This window comes from Platichthys flesus, chromosome 4, assembly GCF_949316205.1.
Source record: "Platichthys flesus chromosome 4, fPlaFle2.1, whole genome shotgun sequence".
NCBI classification, from domain to species: Eukaryota; Metazoa; Chordata; class Actinopteri; order Pleuronectiformes; family Pleuronectidae; genus Platichthys; species Platichthys flesus.
This window is the reverse complement of record NC_084948.1, coordinates 13106043-13129780: the sequence shown is the minus strand read 5'-3', so window position 1 is coordinate 13129780 and position 23738 is coordinate 13106043. Positions and strand designations below refer to the sequence as shown.

Here is a 23738-nt window from a genome sequence, read left to right as displayed (position 1 = left end):
CTTCTCTCTACTCTCACTCTCATTTCTCTCTTTTGTTTGTCTCGGCTTTTTGGATCCACTGATTCCCTCCCTCTTCCATTATCTGTTTCATTTCTTTCTATTCCCATCATTCCTCTTTTTATTTCATCATCCCCCTCTCTCTCTTTTTCTAACCTGACAATTTCTTTGCTTATTTAACTGTGGTAGTGAGATTGAGGAAGATGAAAGTGGAATGTGTTGGGAGGGTTAGTGCGGAGAGAGTAATACTGAATGAGGGAGAGGAGGATGACAGAAATTGGCGTCATCTCTGGCAGTGTTGCATCAGGGTGAAGATTCATTAGGAGGGTTCGTGGGCCAGTGTCTGGTGGAGCTCCATTAAACCAGATCTCTTCTGTGGTTTAATGGGTCTGGGTCACAGGACTTCATCGAGATCAAACTGGCACAGGCTCAGTCTTCAGAAGTCATGTTCCAGGAATCAGTTTATTGACTTTTGTGAAGTTAGAAAGGGGGGGGGGGGTTGTCTGAGCTGTGCCATAGTAAAACAGGCTGTTACCATTTGGCAGTATGTGTAGTGCCATTGTTTGTTATATAATTTACTCTGCAAAGGATTTATATTTGTGAGTTTGATTGTGTGTGTATGGCATATTGTTTATTGAACAGATGCTGTTAATATAAATTGATATTTTTATATAATATATTTATGCACATAGATTCAGCCTTTAACAGAAATAACAAAAAATAATAAATATGACCCTCCTGATTTTTTTAGAAGATATCAAGGTGGTAGATCACATCTTAGGTTTGGAATTAAAAAGTGTCCTTGGGCTCGAAAAGGTTGGTGACAACTGGTGTATAACATAGAACACTTCCACACCGATGCATTGGTGATGTGAATGTCTGAATATTTGTTTGTTTGAAGTTCAGAAAGTAAGATTTCTGGATACAAACATGAATTTATTTTTAGATTCAGAGTTTCCCCAGTATAGAATAAAAGCACAGCGCGAGTGGAGCTCGGGGGGGAACTACGCTTGCGGAGAGAACCATGGTTATGGCCATAAAACTGCAAATAAGCATTATGTCTGTAGCCTGGAGCTATTTTCACTGCAAAAGCAGGAGAAGATAGGCACGGACGTATATTAAGAAAATATGAAAATGTATCCAACTGCTGATTATTTAAAAGAGAGAGTCTAAAAGTCCTGCTGTTAAGTGATCCCTTAAGGTATTTCAGTTTAAAATTACTCAATTAATGGTTTGAACTGAGCTACTAAAGGACATTAGAGTCCTGCAGTATGGCTTCCAGGGATAGAAATGTGAAAATGTAGCGATATAACAAAACCTCCAGGAGAAGGAATAACACACTATAAGTGACAGAGAGAAGGAGGATATCATGATCCCAAGGGATACAGATGGACAAGGAGGAGGCTGGGGCTCCTGCAGGATGAAGATATGGATAAAAAACTTCTGGAATGAGCCATTGGCAGTCAGGGGGAGAGTGAGAGGTCTCAGGACGGCTGATGGTCCTCTACAGAAAGCCTGAGTGAAAAGACAGGGCATGGAGGAAAAAATAGGGAATGGGAGTCAGAGACAACCTGGACCACAGACTGTATATAAAGACAGATTAAATACCAGCTGCCCAAAAGGGAGGAAGCTAAATGGATTTCCACCTAGTGGCTGCTTGCACTACAGGTCAAAGATATTGCCTCCTCCATGATAGTGGATATGACATGGGCTTTAATAAAAAGTCAAATACTTCCTCTCAAAGATGAAGATAAATGTAATGGCATTTTACAGCTGAGAGTGACTCCTAATTTATTGAACATAATTAGTCGGTGTGATAACTCACTATTGCGCAGACTCAAATCCGCAGGTTGAGTTGAGGGGACTGTACGTTTTTTTTAGTGATGGAACATGGATGTTACAAAGGTCAAATATCGGTGACATGAATGAGTGAAATTAATTCCATGACAGCTGTAACAGGCCAAAAATTGAGCCCTGGGGTACTCCATATTTCAAATCCCCAATTACTTGATTAAGGTGAGACTTTATCCAGGTGAAAGCCAGGCCTGACAAGCAGGTAGTATAAAATCCTCAATGATATCAAAAGCTGGAGTCAGATCAAGTAAGAGAAGCACAGAGGTCGATTCAGAATCCATAGCCAGCAGAAGATCATCCACTTCAGTCAGTGCAGATTTAAAAGGTTAAAAAAGATTGATACTCAGACAGTTCTAATAAGAAAAGGTTGGAAGGTTGTGTCCATGTATTTCCGCTGTTATTTTGTTGAACTGTGTCAACAGTATAAATGTCAGTAAACCATACTGCTCAATGGTTTACTGTGCTTTATTGTTGCCACACTCAAGATGTCCTATAGAGAAGTGTTGACATCGGTCAGGATTGAGGAGAAGTGGAGAGTTGACAAGAGAAAGAGAGAGGGATTACGGGAAAGAGGAGGACAGGGAAGGAGGATGCCCTTTTCCTTCCTCGTGTCTAAAACTTAACTGTGTTGTTTTTTTCTCTGGGAGAAGCCGTGAAAGGAAGGGATGACGCATGGAAAGAGGAAGCAGACGAGGAGGGGAGAGAGGGGGAAGGTGTAATTGCATGTAATAGACCTGATAAAAATGACAGGACGATGAGGATGGTAATAAAAAAGAAAGGAGTAATGGAGGAAGGGAGAGAGTGGAGAGAAGGAAACAAGAGGAGAAGCAACAAATAACCACCCACTTTCTATGTATTTTTACGTCTGTTTTGCTGCCAAGACACTTGAGTTATACATTTGACTTAATATTTTAATTTATTGTAAAACATCAGATGAATAACAAGAAGATGAGGAGAGATCAAAAAATAGAGGGCAGAAGTGCAAGATGGGCACTCAGTGCACTATGTTTTTGTTTTTTTCCTTTTACATTTTAATGTTGTTCGGAAATGTTTATTCTAAGCTGTTTTTGTCCTATTTGTTTTATCACTGAAATTATTCATTAAAAAATTGTGATTAAAGGGAGAGCAACAAAAGGTTAAAAAAAATGTGATGAGGGGTTAACAGTAGAAGAAAAACAGAGAAGCTGTGAACGTGGAGCTCCCAGTTGTTGTTTGTTTCAGTGGGAGGTAAAGAAACAAACAAAGTTACTAAATGAGTGAAGAGAGTTCAAGGAAGATGGTTTACTGTAGAACTGGATCTAATGGCTACTAGTTATGTGTAAGTGACAGCATATAAGACGGCATGGCTTCTTTCCAAAAGTGAAGCCAAAGTGCTCTGATCAAACCCTGGTGGCTGCCTCCTCCATGTTTGTGGAAGGGACATGGACCAAATTTCAGCCGATATTCAATATATCCACTCCGCATATCCTTTTGAGAGAGCAGGGCTTGAGTTGATCAAGCGCATCGCAGCCCTAACATACAGAGACACAGACAAGCACTCACATTCCCATTGATGGATAGGCATGTACTTGGACTGTGGGAAGTAACATGCAAACGCAACATAGGCAGATTTCTATTTTTTACCTGGGAACCCTAGCTGTGAGGCAATAGTGCTGACCACTCCACCAGTGAGGTGGCAGCAAGAGACAACGGGGGGGGGGGGGGTCACGTAAGTAGATCAAACGCTTGATTGAGGCAGTGCAGAACTGAACTCGAACAACTCAAATGTCGGTGGTTTGAATTTGAATTTAGCAATTTGTCATGAGATTAGGAAATCTGCTGTGCTGCAGCAGAGAGGAAGAGAAGACAGACTGGAGAGATCCTGTCTTCCGCTTTGGTTGTCGCTGTATCTGATGAATATGTGTGTGTAGGTGGGCTTTTGTTCGGAAAGGGATACGAGCGTAAGTGTATTATTGTGTGCCAGTAATGTTAAGTTGCATAGAGAGAGATTGCGTGATGTGTGTTTGAGAAATTCAGACACAGAAATGAAGTGATAAAGAGACACATGACAAGCTTACAGCATGTGAGAGCGGTGTCTTGCGAACAAATCCCTGTTGAGACCAGAGTGAAGTACATTACAAGCTTTATCGATTTTCGATGTTAACAGTATGATCGTGTGTGTGTGTGTGTGTGTGTGTGTGTGTGTGTGTGTGTGTGTGTGTGTGTGTGTGTGTGTGTGTGTGTGTGTGTGTGTGTGTGTGTGTGTGTGTGTGTGTGTGTGTGTGTGTGTGTGTGTGTGTGTGTGTGTGTGTGTGTGTGTGTGTGTGTGTGTGTGTGTGTGTGTGTGTGTGTGTGAGAGTAAGTGTGTTTGTGCAGGACACTCTGTACCATCTGTCTCCCACCCCTCTCACTGAGACACTAATTACAGGACTTTACACTTTGCTCGACCACACTCATCACTGGCCCGTCTACACACACAGACACACACTGTGATGCCGCAGCGGTCAGGGATTGTGGAACCTCTTAGGCCATCGCCTCTACGTTGCGTCTCTTTTCTCCTCCTCCTCTTCCCCTGCTGTGATTCACCATCTCTTCTCCTCTTTTCATCTCACATCCCTTTATACCGTTTTCCTAATGTTTTTCTCATTTGGCCTCTTCTTCCCTCTCTTTATCAAACTCAGTAGAGCAAAGCTCAATGATGTCTAATTAGGCTGTTTTCTGTTATTGATAACACACACGGTAAATAAAAACAGGAGGGAACAAGCCAGATCAATCAATCAATCGATTGAGTGAGGAAAGAGAAACAAACACCGAAAAGAAGAGGACGTGACAAGGAGATGTTTGATTGTGATTTCATCAAACAAGAAGAGAGACATAGAAGGCAGAGGAGGAGAAACTAAAGAGGGGAATCCTATCATATTCTTTGCCAGAGACTGTACAGCGCCTCATTAGCATAAATTCCAGGTCACCCACTTTCTCTGGCGAAGAAACGGGTGCCACAGTGGGGAGAAGCTTCCTTTTGACATAAATGTGAGCTTTCATGATTAGTACAGTAGCAGGTTAGTAACTGCAGTGGGCATGTATCTGAAAATCTGAATATTACATTCAAGTGGGGGAGAATCTAACTATACACCGTCCATGTTCTTAGTAGCTTTTTCCTCGTCTACCCCAAAACTGAACTTATTAAAAAACACCCCCACCTTTACCCTTTCTTTTAATTTCCAGGCAACTACGGCGAAAGTGGGATGGAAGCGTTCAAGGACATGGCAGCCAAGGAGGGCATCTGCATCGCTCATTCTGGTAAGAGACTCATATTGAAATATTGTCAGTGAATTCAACATAAAATCTATCCCAAACAACTACAAGACTTCTAATTGAAAGAAAAAAACTGGACCTAATTTGAGTAGGCGTGTAAGTGTTACTCATACACAGAAGCAGTGAATGTACAACTGGAAGCATCATGCCCACAGCTAAGTGCTTCTCAGCATTCGGAGGAACACTGCTGTCAGTCAAGCCTTTGCTCATTACTGTCTCTTACATCTTATTCTAGAGATGTTCCGTTAGCAGTTTTCCCTTCCAGATTCCGATCCCTCAATAATGCGTAAGGCCGATCTAGAGCACCAATCAGATACCAGTGCATTTAAAGAGCACAAAAACCTGAGCAGCTGTATGCTTCTAGCCCTTTATGGAAGAGCTAATTTAAATTCTTCTTGAAATTGACAGTAGTGCCCCCCCTCGAAACTGAGGTCTTGCATCCCTTTCACAGCAGCATTTTACTGGAACTTTTCAGTTGGAAATATTGCCAAATTGCTGATAGCTCTGGCTACACTACACTACTGCAAAAACCCTTCTACTTTTTCAATACTCTACAGATAGTACTTACCAAGGGCAGTACATCGCAGCAAAATAAGTTATTTGCTGAAAAAGAATATTACAGTTTTATTTTAGTGAAAGTAATGTACTTTGAAATCTTGGTATCAGATTGGTACAGAGATTTGTACACTCGCCGATACCCAACCATGCATTTCTGTCAGTATCGGAGGCATTTCCCATGCTGCTATCTGAGCGTCGCTATTTATCTAACATGAGTGATTCTGAAAAATACTTTAAGACATTTCACTGTAAAGGACAGGTTGAGAGATGACATGTTTTTTGGCGTATTATTTAATTGTCACAGTACCATTCTTGTGTTTGATGTTTCTCCAGGCAAAATCTGGAGCAACGCTGGACAGCAGAGCTTCGACCGGCTGCTGGAGAGACTGAGGGCCCACCTGCCCAAGGCCAGGGTGGTGGCTTGTTTCTGTGAAGGCATGACCGTCCGCAACATCCTCATGGCCATGAGACGCCAGGGACTGGTGGGAGAGTTCCTGCTCATCGGCAGGTCAGTGGAGCGCCTAAGTTAATTCATTGACTTCAACCTTGTGTCTGACAAACAATGCTGCTCATCTTCTCATGTTATTCTGCACACATCCCGAAATTGAATTAACTCAGACACTAAACAAATAAATGTTGACCCAGGAAACTTCAGTATCTTGTGGGTGGACATGCTATGTTTGTGCAGCCTGCTGGTTCATTGAATCATTCACACAGAGAGGCACACTGGTGTTTAATTTTTCCAAAATAGACTAAACTGTAATCTAGTCTTTATAGCAGGGGACTTTTTTGCCCTTTCCACTGCCACAGAAACACACTATTTTGAATTTTGGAGGTGGTTTTCACATCAAGCTTCTGTTCTCACTAAGACGAATTCCTCCTACTATTCACTTGCAAAAATAACCATCCAAATGGATTTCTATCTCCATCTGTGTGTGTGTTAAAGTTGCTACTAAGCCTCTTGAGTTTTGGTTGCCATGCCGACTTTAATTAACATAAGATGAATAATAATTTTAGCACCTATGCCAGCCAATGTGCAGAGGACACATTCTAATGAATAGAGTGGGGGCTTTGTCGTGTGATTTCCATCAAAATGCCACAGCTATAATTCTATTCAATTGTGTTCTACTCTCCCTCCAGTGGTCCCCTCTGAAACGAAAACGCTGCGAGCATCATTTTTGTTGTCGTCATACTCATCTTACTCATCATCTTCATCACCGTCATCGTCATCATCATCATCATCTTCATCATCATCAATGTCATCGTCCTGCTGAGAGTGAGGTAATATCTTAAACCATACCCTGTACCTCCTATTAACTGGATTTATCCTGTATAAGGGAGAGGGGGGCTAAAACAGAGAGAGATCTTGTCCTGACAAAGTCAAACCTGGGTCGACTACAGTCACAACTTTGTTATCCTGCGATGGAGCCATGTTATTTAGGTCCCACTGATACATGTGCTCAGCCAATCGGAAAGCAGTGTCAGTGTTATCAAAAGTACCTTAAATGACAAATGACACGTCTTTGAGAAATATGTCTATCTTTATATATAGTTTATGAGTTGTAGCCTAACTTATTAACAACCCATACAGATCATTGTGTGCCTAACAGTGCATGTAACAATATGTTCCTACAACATTAAATAGTCAGTGGTCAGAGTCTATATGGTAAATCTAAGATACCCAGTTTGCTGTTGGAATCTCATCCCTGTTGCTGAACTACGTTATTTTATTTTTTCCTATTGGTTAACAGTAGCGACTCTAAGTAAGAGAGTGGGGTCAGGGGGGTAATTGTTACCTCTTTCAAATAAAACTGAGCTCATTACCATCTGGTCAAAAGAAGCAGCAGGTTAAACACGATTCCAACAAACTCCTCCCAACAGTTAACAGTAAAATTACAGCTTGGGGGTCTTGGAAATGACCAAACATGATCAAAAAAAAAAATACTTCAGGTTAAGGTAAACTTTTGTGAAGTTTGGCTCAGCCGTTGCAGTTTGTTCTCCTGCTTGCACCTAAAATGTTTCCCACTCCCGCTATCTACCAAATGAAGTGATAGTCAGTATTTAGTCTGTGCTGATATCCAAGAATACTACTGAAGAAAATTGCCAAATTAACTTGTTCCAACAGTTCAATTAAATTATCCAACACTATCTTAATAGGCCTACCAGTCTCTCTTAATTCTTTTTGGTCACTTGTCACATTGTGACAGTGAAATTGGATTTAACTGTACTAAAGCTCTCACACCATTTGGCTGTCCACTTGTGGGAAGAAAACAGTTTTCTCCGGCTGAATATAAAACCTAATGGCTTGTTGAAATTGAGGTTTTTCTTGCTGCACATCCTGTACTGCTCCTTCTCTGGACAGTCTGTTTTGATTAGGGCCGTTAATTGAATATTTGCCCTTGTTAGTGTCAGTATCATAATGAAGCGTAGTTTTAAATTGGCAATGGTCACGGGTGGGCGCCCCACTCACTGGTGGTCTGCAATAGGAACTTCTTATCAGTCTGATTGGTCTGATGCTCATTCAACACCGGGATAATTCCATTACCACGAGAGCATGCAGATGATGATGAAACAGATTATTCAGTTACTGAGGCTGGAGAACCTTGAACAGATCGAATTAAACACTGCAACTTCCCTGGATCTGAAGACTGAATTTGTACTGTTTGAATTTGCCCTGTTAGACAGTTAATGTAAGTACCTTTAGAAATTAGTAGGAACCTCTTGTACTCACACACTTACTCTTCTAGGCTGGGTTCCTATGTGACAAAAAGTATATGACTTTAATTGACATGCGTACGTCCTGTTGTCATCCCCTACGTGGGCTGTGACTCCTTATACTTAAAGGGCCCATATTGTCTCAAACGTAATTTCTGGGCTTTTACTATTGTAATGACTTGAAGGGGGTCTTTTTTTAATGCGTTGCCACTGCAATATTATTAAGGTAAATACTTCCAGCAAAAAGAATGTCCTCGTCTATCAAACATTATATTGTCAGAGGCAAAGACTCCAAGCAATCCTGCAAGACGCTTTGACTTATTTTTCTTCTCCTTTTGTTTAGTGCTCCCTCAGCTTCCTGCAACTGCTCCAAAAGTGTTTAAAATCCTTATAAGTGTTTTCACACTGTCAAATAAACAAACCGAGGTTTAGTTTGATTCAGTATGTTTGGTTGAAACTAAACTTAAAAGTCTGAATGTCCAGACCAAACAAGGAAGGGTTGGAATGGCCCTCAGATACATTAGACATTACACTTCCAATGAACTGATCAATTCACCAACTTTCTGCAGTAAATATAAAGCATTCTTTATATACCGCATTAACATTAATGCAACACATACAGTCAAGAATATATAGTAGAGTGAAGGTTTTAGAGTTTTCTTTTCTTTTTCTAGAAATACTAGCCCCCATCAGCCCCTTAGGCTATCTACACACACACACACACACACACACACAAACACACACAGCGTGTCTGAAACTGGAGCTTGGACGTATTGATTGTTTCTGTCCAATAATTCCTCATGATACCAGCAGCTACGGACCAATTAATGAATAGTTGGGTTGAGATAAATACATAAAGCCACTTGGGACACACATCACAACCAGAACGTACACATCTACCTATAAAGACAAATTATTTCCTTCCCTTCTTTTTACCTTTTCTGTGTCCAAATGAAATGTCTTTTTTAATTCAGATGAGATTTATATTTATGAAAGACATACAGTAGGTTTTCCAGCCGCCACTTGTAAAATGCTGTAATCCCTCCTCCCATGTTTAACAACCATACATGGAAGCTACTCCATTAGCTACATATTGTAGTATATTACTCTCAACACAGATTTTGATAATGCCTCAATGGCTTGAGGCAAATATGGACATATGCTGTCTGACTTGTCTAAAGCCGTCTTCACAAATCCATAATCCTCTCAATGACATATTACAGAAAGATTTTAGATTGTGTGTTTATGTGTGTGTGTGTGTGTACACTGTACCAGACAAACCTATAGTCTACATTACGATGTTAGAAGAGATAAGCCAAAATGTCATCGGGACCTTTGTGTGTTGTCTGGAGAAACGTTCAACCTGTGATAAAAGAAACTTGCTGTATTGCATGGTGAACAGGAAAAAGAGTCTTGGCTCATTTATCAGCCGTCGCCCCGTAGATGCACATTTTTCAGATGGGCTTCGAGACCTGAGTTACGGGTCAGAACAAATGTAGGCCTAGGCAACTATTGCAAGCCTCATGGTTGAAGCGGTGTTTGGTTGCATTTCTGTTGCAGCCGATGTGTCACCCCGGCAGAAAAAGTCTGTGGTAGTCATAAGAGGCAGATATGCTCTGTGTGTGCTGCTGAATGAACTGAAAGAGAATAGTTTGAATCAAAAGTCAAAAGCAGAATGAATCTCTCTCTCTCTCTCTCTCTCTCTCTCTCTCTCTCTCTCTCTCTCTCTCTCTCTCTCTCTCTCTCTCTCTCTCTCTCTCTCTCTCTCTCATCCCCCACAAGTCTGCACCCCTTCTGCCTGCTGTTGCCATGGGAATATCCCCGACCATATTTGGATGCTGCCAGCCGAGCAGCTGGGGTGACAAGCGGCGCATGCGCATGTGTTTATGTGAATGGCTCTGTGCATGTGGGGGTGCATCTCAATACGAGTGTGTGACTGGCTTTCTGATGCCCAGCAGTCATTACATTCAGCCCAGTTTAAAGATGGGCCTACTGAGAATTCTAATGGTCATTTCACTGAATTTCATATCGGAGCCTGAACCTGTCTGTGCTGATATTTTACGACCTCTCTGTGCCCTCTAGTCCTTTGTGACTCTTCTTCCTTATCAGTCTCTCTGTTCCTGTACCCACCTCTTTCTTAGCACCTCTCATCTGTGACTTATTCTCATCGTCTCTCACCGTCTGTTACTGTGTCTCTCTCTGATTCCAGCTGTTTGCCTTGTGCCAGAGTGTAAAGAGTGTGATGTTTGAGAACGGAGATCCCCGAACAGATCGTTTACCAGAGGTCAGACCCCCCTAGTGTCCGACTAGACACCGCAGCTGTTAAGACGACACCATCTTGGGGTTTCGAAATTGTGCGAAATTTGAAAGAGAGCGGTTGAGTTGTAAAATGTGAGAGCGACCTGTACCGTCTTTGTCATGTGTTTTGAAAGAGACGCTGAGCGGATCGCACACCTGCACGAGTACGAGAGGGGGATCAGAAAATGGTGTAGGCAGAGGAGGGAATCTGAGAGCTAAAGGAGGAAGGGAAGATTCAGAGAGGAGAGGAATGGAAAATACGATGAGTGAGGGGAGGAGAGATTCCTTTTGTGTGTGTCATTCATATGATAATAAAAGACTTCTTGTCAGACCTGAAAAGCAAATCGCTCACATTAGGAGCCCAATTAAAGAATCACTGCTGCATTTTGGATTGTAACAGCACGAACAAATACACACTGACACAAAGAGCTTCCGTTCCAGCCTGTGAGTGGAAATTCTGTGTAATATTTTTTAAATGATCCTTTATTGAAATAAGAGCTGTTTTGTGGTATTTAATTGTTGAATCGATGGAAATGAATCCTGCTCTTTTGATAGGTTAGGTTTAGCTCTTAGTACAGGTATGAACGCATCATAATTTGGATACATTTGAGATATGATCGCTCAGACCACCTGGGTCCTCTGAGTTTCACAATGAAGCAAAAAAAAACACAACATCAACATTGACTGCCACATATTGATTTTCTTTGTTTTAAACAATGTCAAATGAGAGACCTTATTTCGTTGTAGGGTTTTTTCAGAGTGGCATTTGTTTACTGCAGTGTTTAGGTGGAAGTACTCAGCCATTGCATTTGACTGTAAATTCCGTTCAAAATATGTTTTATCACACAAGAATGCACAAGGGGACATGTTTAAACAGTTGATTTCCACTGAAGGGGGGCTGTTATAGAAATGTCTAATCTATAGTCACGATCCCTTGACCAAATCATGGACTCTCTTTCTACGCCGAGGCATGACGTTAGGGCTTTTGTTTTTACTGAAATGTCAAAAAATAACATTTAATTAAATTCATTAGGTTACATTTTTGTATGTTTATTAGAGTATTTTTCTCTGTTATTGACTTTATATGGTGGAGAGCATCAAGTTCTTTCCATGGATTTCATGAAGAAGTGACTCAGGTTAGTTTTTTCCTTGGTGTCAAACGTGTCAAGCAAGATCTCTGCCAGCCGGTTCCTGTTTTCACACTTTAAACCCCAATAGGGACTCTACCGTGACTTTCATTTTGTGTTGTCAGTTTGGCTGAGATCCTCCATGACTCCCGATCAAAAACCTGCTGAACTGAAACTACCCAGAGTCAAAGAATTCTTTATTCAACTCACAGGTGGTTTACTCTCAAACTGTCTCTCTGTCGCCACCCAGTCTTCTTCTTCTGTGTCCTCACACACACAGCTGCCTTTGACACTTTTACTTCTTCGTTGTGTCCTTTCTGTGGTGTTGTGTGGAACTTGACAGGATGGTCTGCTTATAAATAGTTGTCTGAGATAGAGAGACTTGCAGAGATCCCGGAACAATAGATTTCCTGCAGTTCAAACTTCTCAAAGACGGAGTTGTTTGCATACATATTTTCATCTTCATGTTATAAACAATGAGAATCATACTCATATCTCAAATATATAGGCAAAAATAACTCATCCCGAATTTTGTTTTTTATCAAGTGATTTCAAATGCTGTCTATAACAATCCCTTTTGGGGGAAATAAGCAGGGTTTTTTATTGGAGGAGACATGTGGTCTTCTAGAGTCCAACATTTCCTACACACAATGGAAGTGGTTGACCAATCACAACAGAGTGGGCCAGCTGCCCAATCAGAGCGGACTGGGCTTTATCAGGAGGGGAGGCCATTTCAAGTTATCACTATATTAAAGCATAATATGTTTTTTTTAATGCTTTGTTAAAGCCATAGCTCTTCAAAGCAATAAGTTACGGACATTTCGGTAATGTTGCTCATACAATTCAATATACAGTATTGGTTTAAATAACATAATTAAATAATAAGGAATTTAAAGTATTCTAAGTTGAATTTCCTTCAGTCATACAACCTTCAATACGCCGTTAGATAGAATCCTTCTGTTCCCTCACTCAGCATATGTGGGGCTGATAAAAAAAATATCAAAAATTCTTATCATTAGGCAGATCTGCTGCTGCACGTCCTTTTCATCTTTTTTTCCTCTTTGTTCCCGCTGTAAGAGACGGGCTGATTAATGACTACTAGTGATCGCTGTGCCGTAAGGGAACAGGAAAACCCAGAGATTCAAGAATTTCTAATGCTCCTCCAACTCTCCTAGTCTCTTGAGAGGGAATTAAAGAGGGTTTCCATATGTAGGGCAGACCTTTGGACACACACACACATACACACACACACACACACACACCCTAACCCATGCACACTCACATGTACGAAACTGTTTACATAAAAACACCTGTATTCAGTTGTAAATCTGACCATGCAACATACCAAAAATGCATGTGTATTTATATACACAAACACACGCACACACTTAGTCAATAGCCGACACACAAACACACCTCCACACACATATTCATCCTCTTATTGCAATCCCAGGGAATGGCCTTATCCTCTTACAGCACTCCAATGGGGAAAAATGCTGGAAATGAGAGAGGATGGGAGGAGACAGACAGACAGACAGAGGAGACAGACGGGTTGTCCAGTGTAAACATTCTGTGCATCTGTCCTGGCGTGGATCAGTGTGTCAGTGCAACAAACTGAGTTGTTTGAGCAGTTGTGAGCTTTCAGTTCTGCATTTTGCTTCTCATTTTCTGGGAAGCACGCTGCGGGATTAAACCGATTGTTACGTCAGCAGTTCAGCACAGACTCACGCCAATGCACACAAAACAACAAAACAATAATCCTTTTTATGGTCATTGTGATAATCCCCACATGAATCTAAAGGGTTTCCCTTTTTATTTACTTTCTGTTGTTTCTGAGATTTGCGACTTTTCCCTTCACTGGTATTGAGGTGACATAAACAAATATCATGTAAGGACAAAAATAACATCCAATGTTTGCTCTTGGTACTTACTTCTTATTTGCTCCCTTTCAATTCATACACTTGACTCTGTATCGCTCTACTTTGTATCCATTATTGGCAGCAAGTCTTCCGCCTCTTTCTGTCTCCTCCTCGATACACTCTCTTCAAGGCTATCTGTTCAGAATTGCCCCGCTATCTCCCTGGCCGCCTGGACAGGAAATGAATTGGCCCTTAATTTAGCGCCGACTCTGAACCAGGGAAAGGTAATTAAGAGAAATATGAACTGTGCTGTTCATGTGAAATGGGCAGAGCTCCGGTGAAATAAAAGATGTGAATACACGGAGAAAGTGAGTGCTTTCAATGGCTTCCCTGCTCTTGTGTGAATAGAATGGAAAAATGGAAGCAGTTGAATAAACAGAATTAAAACACACAAACCAAGAGATGGAAGGTAACACACCCTCAGTATTTTATCAAGTATCCTTTATTCAGTTTTCAGGAACTCAGCCTCTCCTGACTTGTTAAGTAAACCAGATGCTTCCATCCATTTGTCACCACATGCACTTTGTTCAATGCTCAATGTTTTAATTGGAAACAGCAACAGAGTCCTTCAAGGGTCAAAACTGAGACCCACTCGTCCCTGTTAACTTACAAACGCTACCAGTCACTTGTTATTAAACACACATGCTACATACACAGTCACTCACATGTCCTCCTCGTTCTCCCGTTGTTTTGACGGTGGAGTTGTGTTCTCGGTAACTCAATTGTCGCAGCACATGTGCTTCTGACGCTGTCAACGTGTGTTTCCTCAGAGAATATGTGTCTGGCTTGTTTCTTTCAAAAGATAATACAATGTTGGACTTTTAAACAAGCAGCAAATCCACTGAGAACATATTTACTGCTGGCTTGTTCTGTCTTTATGTGATCCATTTTGATGAAGGGGTCAGAAGTGTTGTTGTAGGCTTTCACAATAAAATAAACCCTGACTGGGCTTCGTATAAGCTGATTAAGATGTTAAAAGAACTGCACAATCATTTAAATTTCAGTTTTCTCCAGTAGGAAAAAACACATACTCTTCTCACCTGCTGCGTGCCCACATTTAGTTATTTTTTACCGATGCTGCAAAGGCAAACTTACACAACTTTCCACCGGGTTATAGTAACCTGGCACACGACTTGGTGCAGGAGTCTGTGTAGCTTAGAAAATGGACTATCAAACGAAATATTGACTTTTAACAGGTTGCCTTGGCTGGTTTTCAAGTGAGGACATTTTCCGACCTCTACTGGTTCCTGAAATTGGCGAGAATCATGCCAACCCCACCACACATTGTAGGATCAGCTTAAACACACAACACATTGGCTCATTTTCATGAGAAGCTGTTGACTTGCTCCTCATGCAGCCGTCTTTTCCGTTGAGCCTGATTGCTGACCTTAGAGACCAGCGAGCAGTGATAACATGCCATCGTCGCTGTCATGTGTTCTTCGGTCTGCCATTGTCCGTGACTGACTGATGAGATGAAATCTCAGGGAAACAATGTAGGAAGAGGGGGAAGTGAGACAGAGGTGCATGATTGGCTAATTAAATCCTTTAGGTGAAGTCATTTAGCTCTGAATGAATGAGCTGTATGAGATGGTATCTGACTTTGGATCTCTTCAGCTGCTTCCGGCATTGACTGTCAAGGCCCAGACAATATTTTCCAGACATTTTTCACAGTGAAGAACGCAGCTGCAGATTTTCCGAGTCACATGAGTTCACAACAACAGGAACACTTCTGGCACATTCAGGCCAGGGGGGGAACCTGGGTAGCGCGGAACATGAAGTTTAAATTCTCTCCATCCCTGCAACCTGTATGAGATTTTCAATGTCGATCCTTATCGCTCTTGAATGTCATCTATTCAGGATGAGATCTTTGTTGGTGTCTGTGTACGGCTCCCCTTTCTCATCCTGAGATATTTATATTCTTCTGGTTTTGAATTGGTCGTATGCTAGAATCGTCATGCATGTGCCTGCTAGCTGTATTCTCACATGGGCTCTCTTGCACATTCACTGGACATTCTACTAGAGGGCTGGCGGGAAAAGCCACATTCTCACATACAACCCATCTGGAAAATTGAAGAGCTGCCTCAGAAACATGGCCCATGGATGTTGTCAGTGCTGTATAATATTAAATTGAGGTCCGCTATCCTGCACAGGAAGTGTTACAGAAGCCTCTGAATATCACAGATTCTTCTCCCTGTTCCCAAGTGATCCACTGAAATCTTTATTATTCTGGCTTTGTTTCTTACTAAGTGAGATTTGGCCTTATAAATGAAACATGGTGGAAGCTTTCATTTATAGCTTGACTCTGTATTGATTAATATGCTATTCCACGGTGCCTACTTATCTTTTTACTTAGAAGCAGTGAACAAGCACTGGCAGCTCACGATCTTTGGTAGAGACTGTGATCAGAGTAGCCTACAGGGTGAACTTTGAAGCTGTCACATAATGTGATTGGGTTTATTCTGTATTTGTTTGTAAAATCAGCTATATTTGGTGGATTTGTAGATGTTTTTATTTTTTTAAGTTTTGCGTCAGCCCAAGAAAAATCCCTTAAATAAAATACATTTGCTGCCATTTCAAAAGGAAGAAAACATACTTCAAGTTACAACTTCAAAAATTCAACAGTCATCTCAGTTATGTGCAACACACACACACACACAAACGCACACACCAGACCCTGTTATCTATTTGTCTCTGTCTCCCTCGCTTTCGCTCTCTTCCGGTGAGCTCAGTGAGACGGGGTGTGATGTGTGCCGCATCACAACCCCCGCACAGCTTGTTACTATAGCAACACAGGAGACGAGAGAGCGGGAAAATTATAGAAGGGCAGAGAGAGAGAGAGAGAGAGAGAGAGATAGAGCAAGAGAGAGATAGGGAGAGAGAGTGTGTGTGTGTGTATCTGAGAGAGAGAAAGTTTGTGAAAGTGAGAGATAGATCAGGATGTTTACTTTTCTTCACTCAGATCTTCTACTTTAAGTCGCGGGGATCCGTTGGCTGGAAATATCGGGTTTTGAACAAAGGAAGGAGAATGTCATCTATGCACCTGTCACAGGCTGTGAAACACCAATTCATGTTACTTAATGTGTAAAATTCAAGCTATATTGCAAATGGCCCTTCTACTTTTAGAATATGAACTCTGAATATGAATGATCTTCAGCTTCCCGCATTCCAAATTAAAGTAGCACATTCATGGAGAGAGTGGAACCCGAGCTACGGCCACTATAAATAATTTTTTAAACGTATCTAAGAGACTCAAGTCCTCCGTCATCAAAGGGAGAAAATGCCTCTTAGGAAGGTTTTTCAAAATATAAGATAACAGCTATGGCTACTGATATGTTTAACCCAAAGGAAGGCAAACTTATTCATAAGGGTACAAAGCCATAGAAGGTCTTATTTTGTTTTTAATAATTGTTGAGGCATACAACAATTGCAGATATTTAACCCTGAACGAATGAAGAAAATGGAAACTGATTTAAAGGCAGAAATAATGGAAAGTTCTGTTCTTTTTCAATACTCGAGGGGTGTCATCAATGTACCAGCAGCAGAGCAGACCTACAACCAATCAGAGCATTGAAAAGTGTGACGTTTAGTGTTCCTTGTGTAAAGTATCTTCAGGATACAAAAAGGACATTTGATTTTGGAAAGGTTCAATTAAGCTAATGGGTCTGCTCTCAAAACTGTTTCAATCAGTTAATCAATCAGTTTAGACCCATTGATAATAGAGCTCTAACTAGATCTGAGGTCAGGCAAGCTAAGAATATAATCAGTGTCACAACATTTACATTAGCCACATCATTTCATCTTCTGTATCACCTACACTGAACTCTTAATGAAGAAAATCTAATTTAACAATGTAAATAACGGAAAGAGGGAAATAAAATGTCCTCGTTCAACACTTACAAAGTGTTCTAAATGTTTCAGACATATCTGTCGCTTCTACAAATACAAAAGAACACTCTGAAATTCTCACCGTCACCGATGGGAAGAGAACAGCTGGCTCACAGAAACCAGCTACACCCATTTTCACCAGCCCCCACATTGGAAAAATACAAATAAAAACCATCAAATTAAACCTATCCCAATTTCTAAATAGAAATACATGTAAAAAAAAAACAATTCATGTTTTGCTGACATTGAGCAGTTTGAGCATGGGAAATCATTAAGCACACAACGACTCCACAGGCCCAGTGTGGCCGCAGAAATGTGCTGTGACAGCAAAAACATTCCCAGTGAACAGAGTATGCTAACGGTGTTAATTAGGATACACAGAGGACATGCAGAATTTGTACTCTGCTGCTCGGAATAATAATAAAAAATAAAAAAAACACATCTGAGGAGTGCACCTCCCAAGGTTGGCTGAAAAAATATCATATTAATGAGTTCAGCTGTGAGGAGCCGACACGACAACAAATATCAGCAGGTTACATCATCCCCTGTCAACGGATCAGACACAAACATCTGTCTAATACCCTCATTAATCCATGTGTGTATATGTACACTCTGTACCTGGATTCATAGTATTTAGGCTACATGGGTCTATATTTAAAATACTACCAACATATTCATACAACCACATAAGTTTGTATGTTTTGCATTTGACGCATCGCTAACATCTAATTTTTCATGTTGTTATCTGCAACAATGGCTCATACTCATGAGTCATGCAAGTGAAGCACATATTAATTTGAGCTTGGGAAGCACTGAACCAGAGAGATACAAACAGTGGTTTGGATACGAGATGTGGGAAACTCATCAAAGTCCAAAATAACATGCTGCTAATTTGCCGTAGATCCGTCTGGTGCTCGCTCGCTCTCCCTCTCTCTATCTCTCTCTCTCTCTGATACGCACTCGCACACACGATTCTGTGGGCGATAAGCTGGATGTCTCGTTACTGGGCATTAGTTGCACCTCTCCTTGCTAATCCCTGCTGTCAAACAGCCAGGCTCTGTGCGTGTTTGTGTGTTTGTGTGTATGTTTGTGTGTGTGTGTGCGGGCATGTGCGTAGGCCCAACCAGTATAATTATTTCCATCGTGTAAAGCAGGGAACCGCTCTGACTGCTGCTTCTAAGAAACGGGCCCATCAATAGGTTACACAAGATTGTCCATTAGTGGCTGTGTCCGTTCATCTGTGAGAATGAACATGTGTGTGTTTTTACAAATAACAAAATCCGGTTCCTGCACAACCGATATTTACCAGAACGAATCACAGGGCAAATTCCTGTGCCTCAGCTTGGTTCTGAAATAGTTGCCTTGCTCACAGGCAACATAAACATCACCACACCTGTGGAGTTACCATTACACTTTACTCTGGTGGCAACACACTCTCTGCATGGCTCTAGCATGCAACTAATGTCAGCCTACGTTTAGCTTGTAGCTTCCTCAAGTTAGACTTGACGCAAGAAGAAATAACTCAGAGCTTAAAACGTAAAGTGGGACTGTTTTTCACAGGAAGGGATTCAGACACCAGGACGTGTAGCAAATTTTTGAAAACTACTCTATTTTAAAAGTATACGTTGGACACAGCTTTTGGAAAAATCCCTAACGGCTCCCAACACTAGTTAACTGTGGCCTTGGAAGTATTGTATAAAAACATGAAAATAAACATTTCCTTTGCGTTGAATCATTTTGATGTTTTGAATTTGTAATGACTTTGCCAAATAATTGAACCTTCCTCTGGTCCCTGCCGGCTGGGACGTTTGACTTTGAAAGGTTGTTAAATGACTTTGAGATGCCACAGAGGTCTTTGAACGTAGAGACTAAGAAAGTGAGGGAACGCGGAGAGGAGAACAAAATGATAGAGAGAGTGCTGGAAGAGCAGAGAAGAAGAAGAGAGCATCAGGGAGCAAGGGACCAGAAGGCCATCGCGGTGATAAAGATGAGGCAGGGAGTGCTGTTACATTGGTGGTGTATTACCTCAGCAGGTGATATTACAATGTCCGCTGTGTTGAATATGAGACCTTTATTTGTGAAGCAATAAAACGTGATGAGGCCAGACCTGGAGGAAAAGGCTGAATATCTCCCTCTGACTCTCATCTGCTGACATCATTCCTCCGCCTCAGTGTCGCCAACATTTTATGCTCTTTTTCTTCCTCTTTGAAAACACAGGCTTCTCCAACCTTATGACACAAAGCCATCTTCTTTTTGCTCCGCTGTTCTCCCCTTATGTCAGTCATTTCTCTCCCAGACATCAAATGTTTCACTTTACTCTCGCTCGCTGGCTGCATCCACACTCTGTCTGAACCGGTCAAATAGAAATCAAACCTTGCACGATCCGAACTTGACAGGCATTCCTCATTTTTTTGTGTCAGAACCTGACCCGAGCCTGATGTTCTTCTCTTTTATAGGCTTAGGCAGTGTAAAAATACATAGATGAGCCAATTTCACCAAACCCGGGCCAGCAGCGTTTCCATACTTCTTCTCGGAGAAGTGTGAATAAACATGGCAACAGTGATGTGTTGAAAAACGTTTGTATGTGGATGTAGCCTCGGTCTCGCTACATCCGTACTTATCTCTGTGGATTTCAAGGTCTTTAACCTCTGCTCTCGTGGTGTTTCTCCCATAAGTCTCTTCGTATTTAACTCCTTTTTTTTATCAGGGTCTTTGATGAAAGCAGAAACGTGGTAGTCAGACTATTACGATTTTTTCCATTATCGGTAACTGAGGTCGGAATAATAATCAAAACAACCATTTAAATAAACATGTAAAATCCACATTATAATACAGTGTTTAAAATCATTCGGGAACAATGCAGTGGCGGCCCCTGTGGACTTGATCTAAAAATATGAAAATGACAAGCCCGTTCGCTGAATTTCTTCCGTCTGTTACAAGACAAGTCTTCCCCACTGCTTGCGGCATATTTTCTCATGAAGACATTTTCTCTATGACAAACCGTGATGGAGCAAGTCGGAACATGCCCTGAAGGTCAGTACGCTCTGCAGAAGTTAGACTGCTGGAGAAAAAAGGAATCGCATGTCGTATCATTTTTCTCCATTAGGCCGGAGCCTTTTGTTAGGTTCGATTCCTTCCTCAGCCTTCTCCTCCTCCTCTCCTTCTCACAGTGACCTTTTCCAAGCTGTAATGTGCTTCAGTGAGTCAGTCCTGAATGAAGGAGAACCAACAGGATCCCTTTTGGATGCGTTTGTTTAAGAAAAAGGGGAACGACAGTCATCCAGCAGGATATCTTCATCCCACTTTCAGATTTGTTTCTGTCCCAATATCACACCTGAAACTTGGGCGTCTTGTTGTCCGGAACTCGGGGGAAATCTGAAATCCATTCTGTATGTCCATACTAGTCTGAAAACAAAGTGTGTTTGGATAAGTGTGAGAAAGCGATTTATGCGTGTGGGTTTATGTAAACTTATATATATGAGACTTATCTTTACATACTGTAGACAAAGGTGATTCTAAGGTTAGGTTCTTTTCAGGGTTTGGTAATATGAATATATTAACTGGAAGGTAAAAATGATAAATTAGATTTATTTTCTAAAGATAAAGGATTCAATGCTCATTTTGATTAAATTCCCTACGTAGAATATATTTATCTGTGCCAGAAATTACTTGTTGTATTGCTATTATTCTTTTCCTTTTTTTTTTTTCATCAAAGCAATTAGGTAACTGAATTTCAAACAATTATCTGACAATGTAATTATGGTTCTGTCTGGAGAATAAATTGCAAATGTAAACAACAGCAAGAAATAATCGAATGAAGGAGAAGAACAAAATGAGGTAATAGATTGTTAGACAGTGATTTAGGAATTAAGAAATGACAGATGGGACCGAGACTAGATACAGATAGATAGATAAATGCATATACAAACATAGAAGAAGAGAAGTATTGAGAAAGGGATGGAATCCGTATGAACGATAAAGAGAGAGGTATGTGGTGGAAATGAAGGAAAAGAAAAAACTACAAATTGCTACAAATCTAATCAGGTGTGTGTGTGTGTGTGTGTGTGTGTGTGTGTGTGTGTGTGTGTGTGTGTGTGTGTGTGTGTGTGTGTGTGTGTGTGTGTGTGTGTGTGTGTGTGTGTGTGTGTGTGTGTGTGTGTGTGTGTGTGTGTGTGTGTGTGTGTGTGTGTGTGTGTGTGTGTGTGTGTGTGTGTGTGTGTGTGTGTGTGTGTGTGGTATATTGAATGACGAGCATGTAAAGCGATCTGATCACTCACATAATTACAAAGTTGCTCTCTCTCTCTCTCTCTCTCTCTCTCTCTCTCTCTCTCTCTCTCTCTCCACCCTCTCCACCGCACACGCAGTTTAGCGCCACAATGTCTGTGTGTGAGACAGTTCTGACATTTGGCGTAATGAGTTTTGCTGTTGTGATGGTGAACTCTGACCCGTCAGGCTGAGGCTGTTTATAGATGGAGTTTCGTGGTGTCACGATCAGATGATAGTTTCCGATCATGTGACAAACTGCCAAAAAATGTCAGAGGCAAACTAATCCCAAAGAGTCACTCTACAATGTACGGGCTATTACATTTTAACAATTCCACGCGTCGACGGTGTGGGGAATGCAACTGTGTGTGTGAGTGCTCATGCTCCCTTTTCCTGGTCGTGGTGTCTGTGGAGCTAATTATTACTGTCAGGTTTGGTTGGTGGACTGCTGGTGTGTGTATTTTTGGCGTGCGTGCGTGCGTGTGCACGTTTAGAATGTACAGTCGTAAGCAGCAGATGCTCATCTAGAATCTCCGCCAGGTTGCCATGGCAGCTCGAGGGGGGCTGGCTGGGTGGGTGGGTGGGTTGAGGTCGTGTGGCATTTTATGATTGAACCTGTGCAGATCAGCTCTTGGTCAGGATGAAATATTTGGTCGAAAAACAAATCTGTGACCCAATTTTCTTGAGCCGAAACAATCTCATACGCCAATGATAATGGAACATTCCAAATATTTAATTTCCAACGATGAAGCAGAAAGGTGTGTCCCCCTGGTGCCACCCCACTCCATCTAGCACCATCGTGACCGGGCACATCACGACTGAGGTCAGAGGCAAACGATAATGAAAATTACAATTTTGCTTTAAGCTGCGGATCCCCAAACACTGTGCTTCACTCACTGATCAAATATTAATATTATTTTTAACTTACTTTAATAATTCAGATGAAATGTTCAGCAGGGATCATCTAGCTCTTGTTTTGGTGTGATTTACTATAGAGTTCATGGACTGATACAGTTTTCCTCTTTGAACTCTGCAATCTCAATAATAATAATAAATTACTCATTCATTTATTCAGGTATAACAGGGAGACTCTCTCCTACATGAATATCTAAATCACCATGTCTTATCCTTTCAGATAGTCATCTACCTTTTTAAAACTTTATAAAGTATGAGAATGGCCTAATGGTTTATGAAGATATCGGACACGTTAACCTTGTTATAAGCTTGATTGAAAACCTGCATGTGCTTATCCAGGTCATGTTTTTCTACTACATAGTTTTTAAAGTACAGAGGCAAAGATGCAAGAAATATAGAAAATGGTGAGACGGATATACTTCCAGGCAAGTTTGGAAGTCAGTCTGATTTCTAAATCAAGGGCAGATTATTTGATCAACACCAATGCACATGATTCAGTAGGGTGCACATTTAAGTCATTGATTGTTTACAACGAGCTCTATATTTTGGGAATTCTTCCTTTCTAAAGCACATTGTGTTCTTTGTAATCATTAACAAAGTTAATATTGTGAGTAAACATATTAATTATTACTGGAGACCCCCTGGCCCCACCCCTTGATCTGCCCCTGAGTTCACAGTCAAATACATCTGGTGTGAGAGGGATGTCATCACCAGGAAAGAACCACGTGCAAATTAATAATCACAAATGAGTCCTAGTTTTTATTTCTACTCAGGAATAGAAGTGAAAGAGAAGTGCCTCAGGCCTCAGTCTATAGAGATGGTTTGTTAAAGTTCTGCTGAAGGTGATGCATTGGCCTATAATTCTGTACTATTATGCAAATAATGTTTCCACTATTGGAAGACTGGCTGCATA

The 23738-nt window shown here is 41.2% G+C and overlaps 1 protein-coding gene across 1 annotated transcript in view; it reads left to right on the top strand.

Annotated features, from left to right (window-relative positions):
* The window catches only part of grm5b (glutamate receptor, metabotropic 5b), a 58491-nt gene that overhangs the window by 5740 nt on the left and 29013 nt on the right, over positions 1-23738 (top strand). Inside the window, exons 5-6 of the mRNA XM_062386609.1 lie at positions 5056-5130; positions 6037-6211. Coding sequence (XP_062242593.1) covers positions 5056-5130; positions 6037-6211 — 250 coding nt within the window. The remainder of the gene's footprint in view (positions 1-5055; positions 5131-6036; positions 6212-23738) is intronic.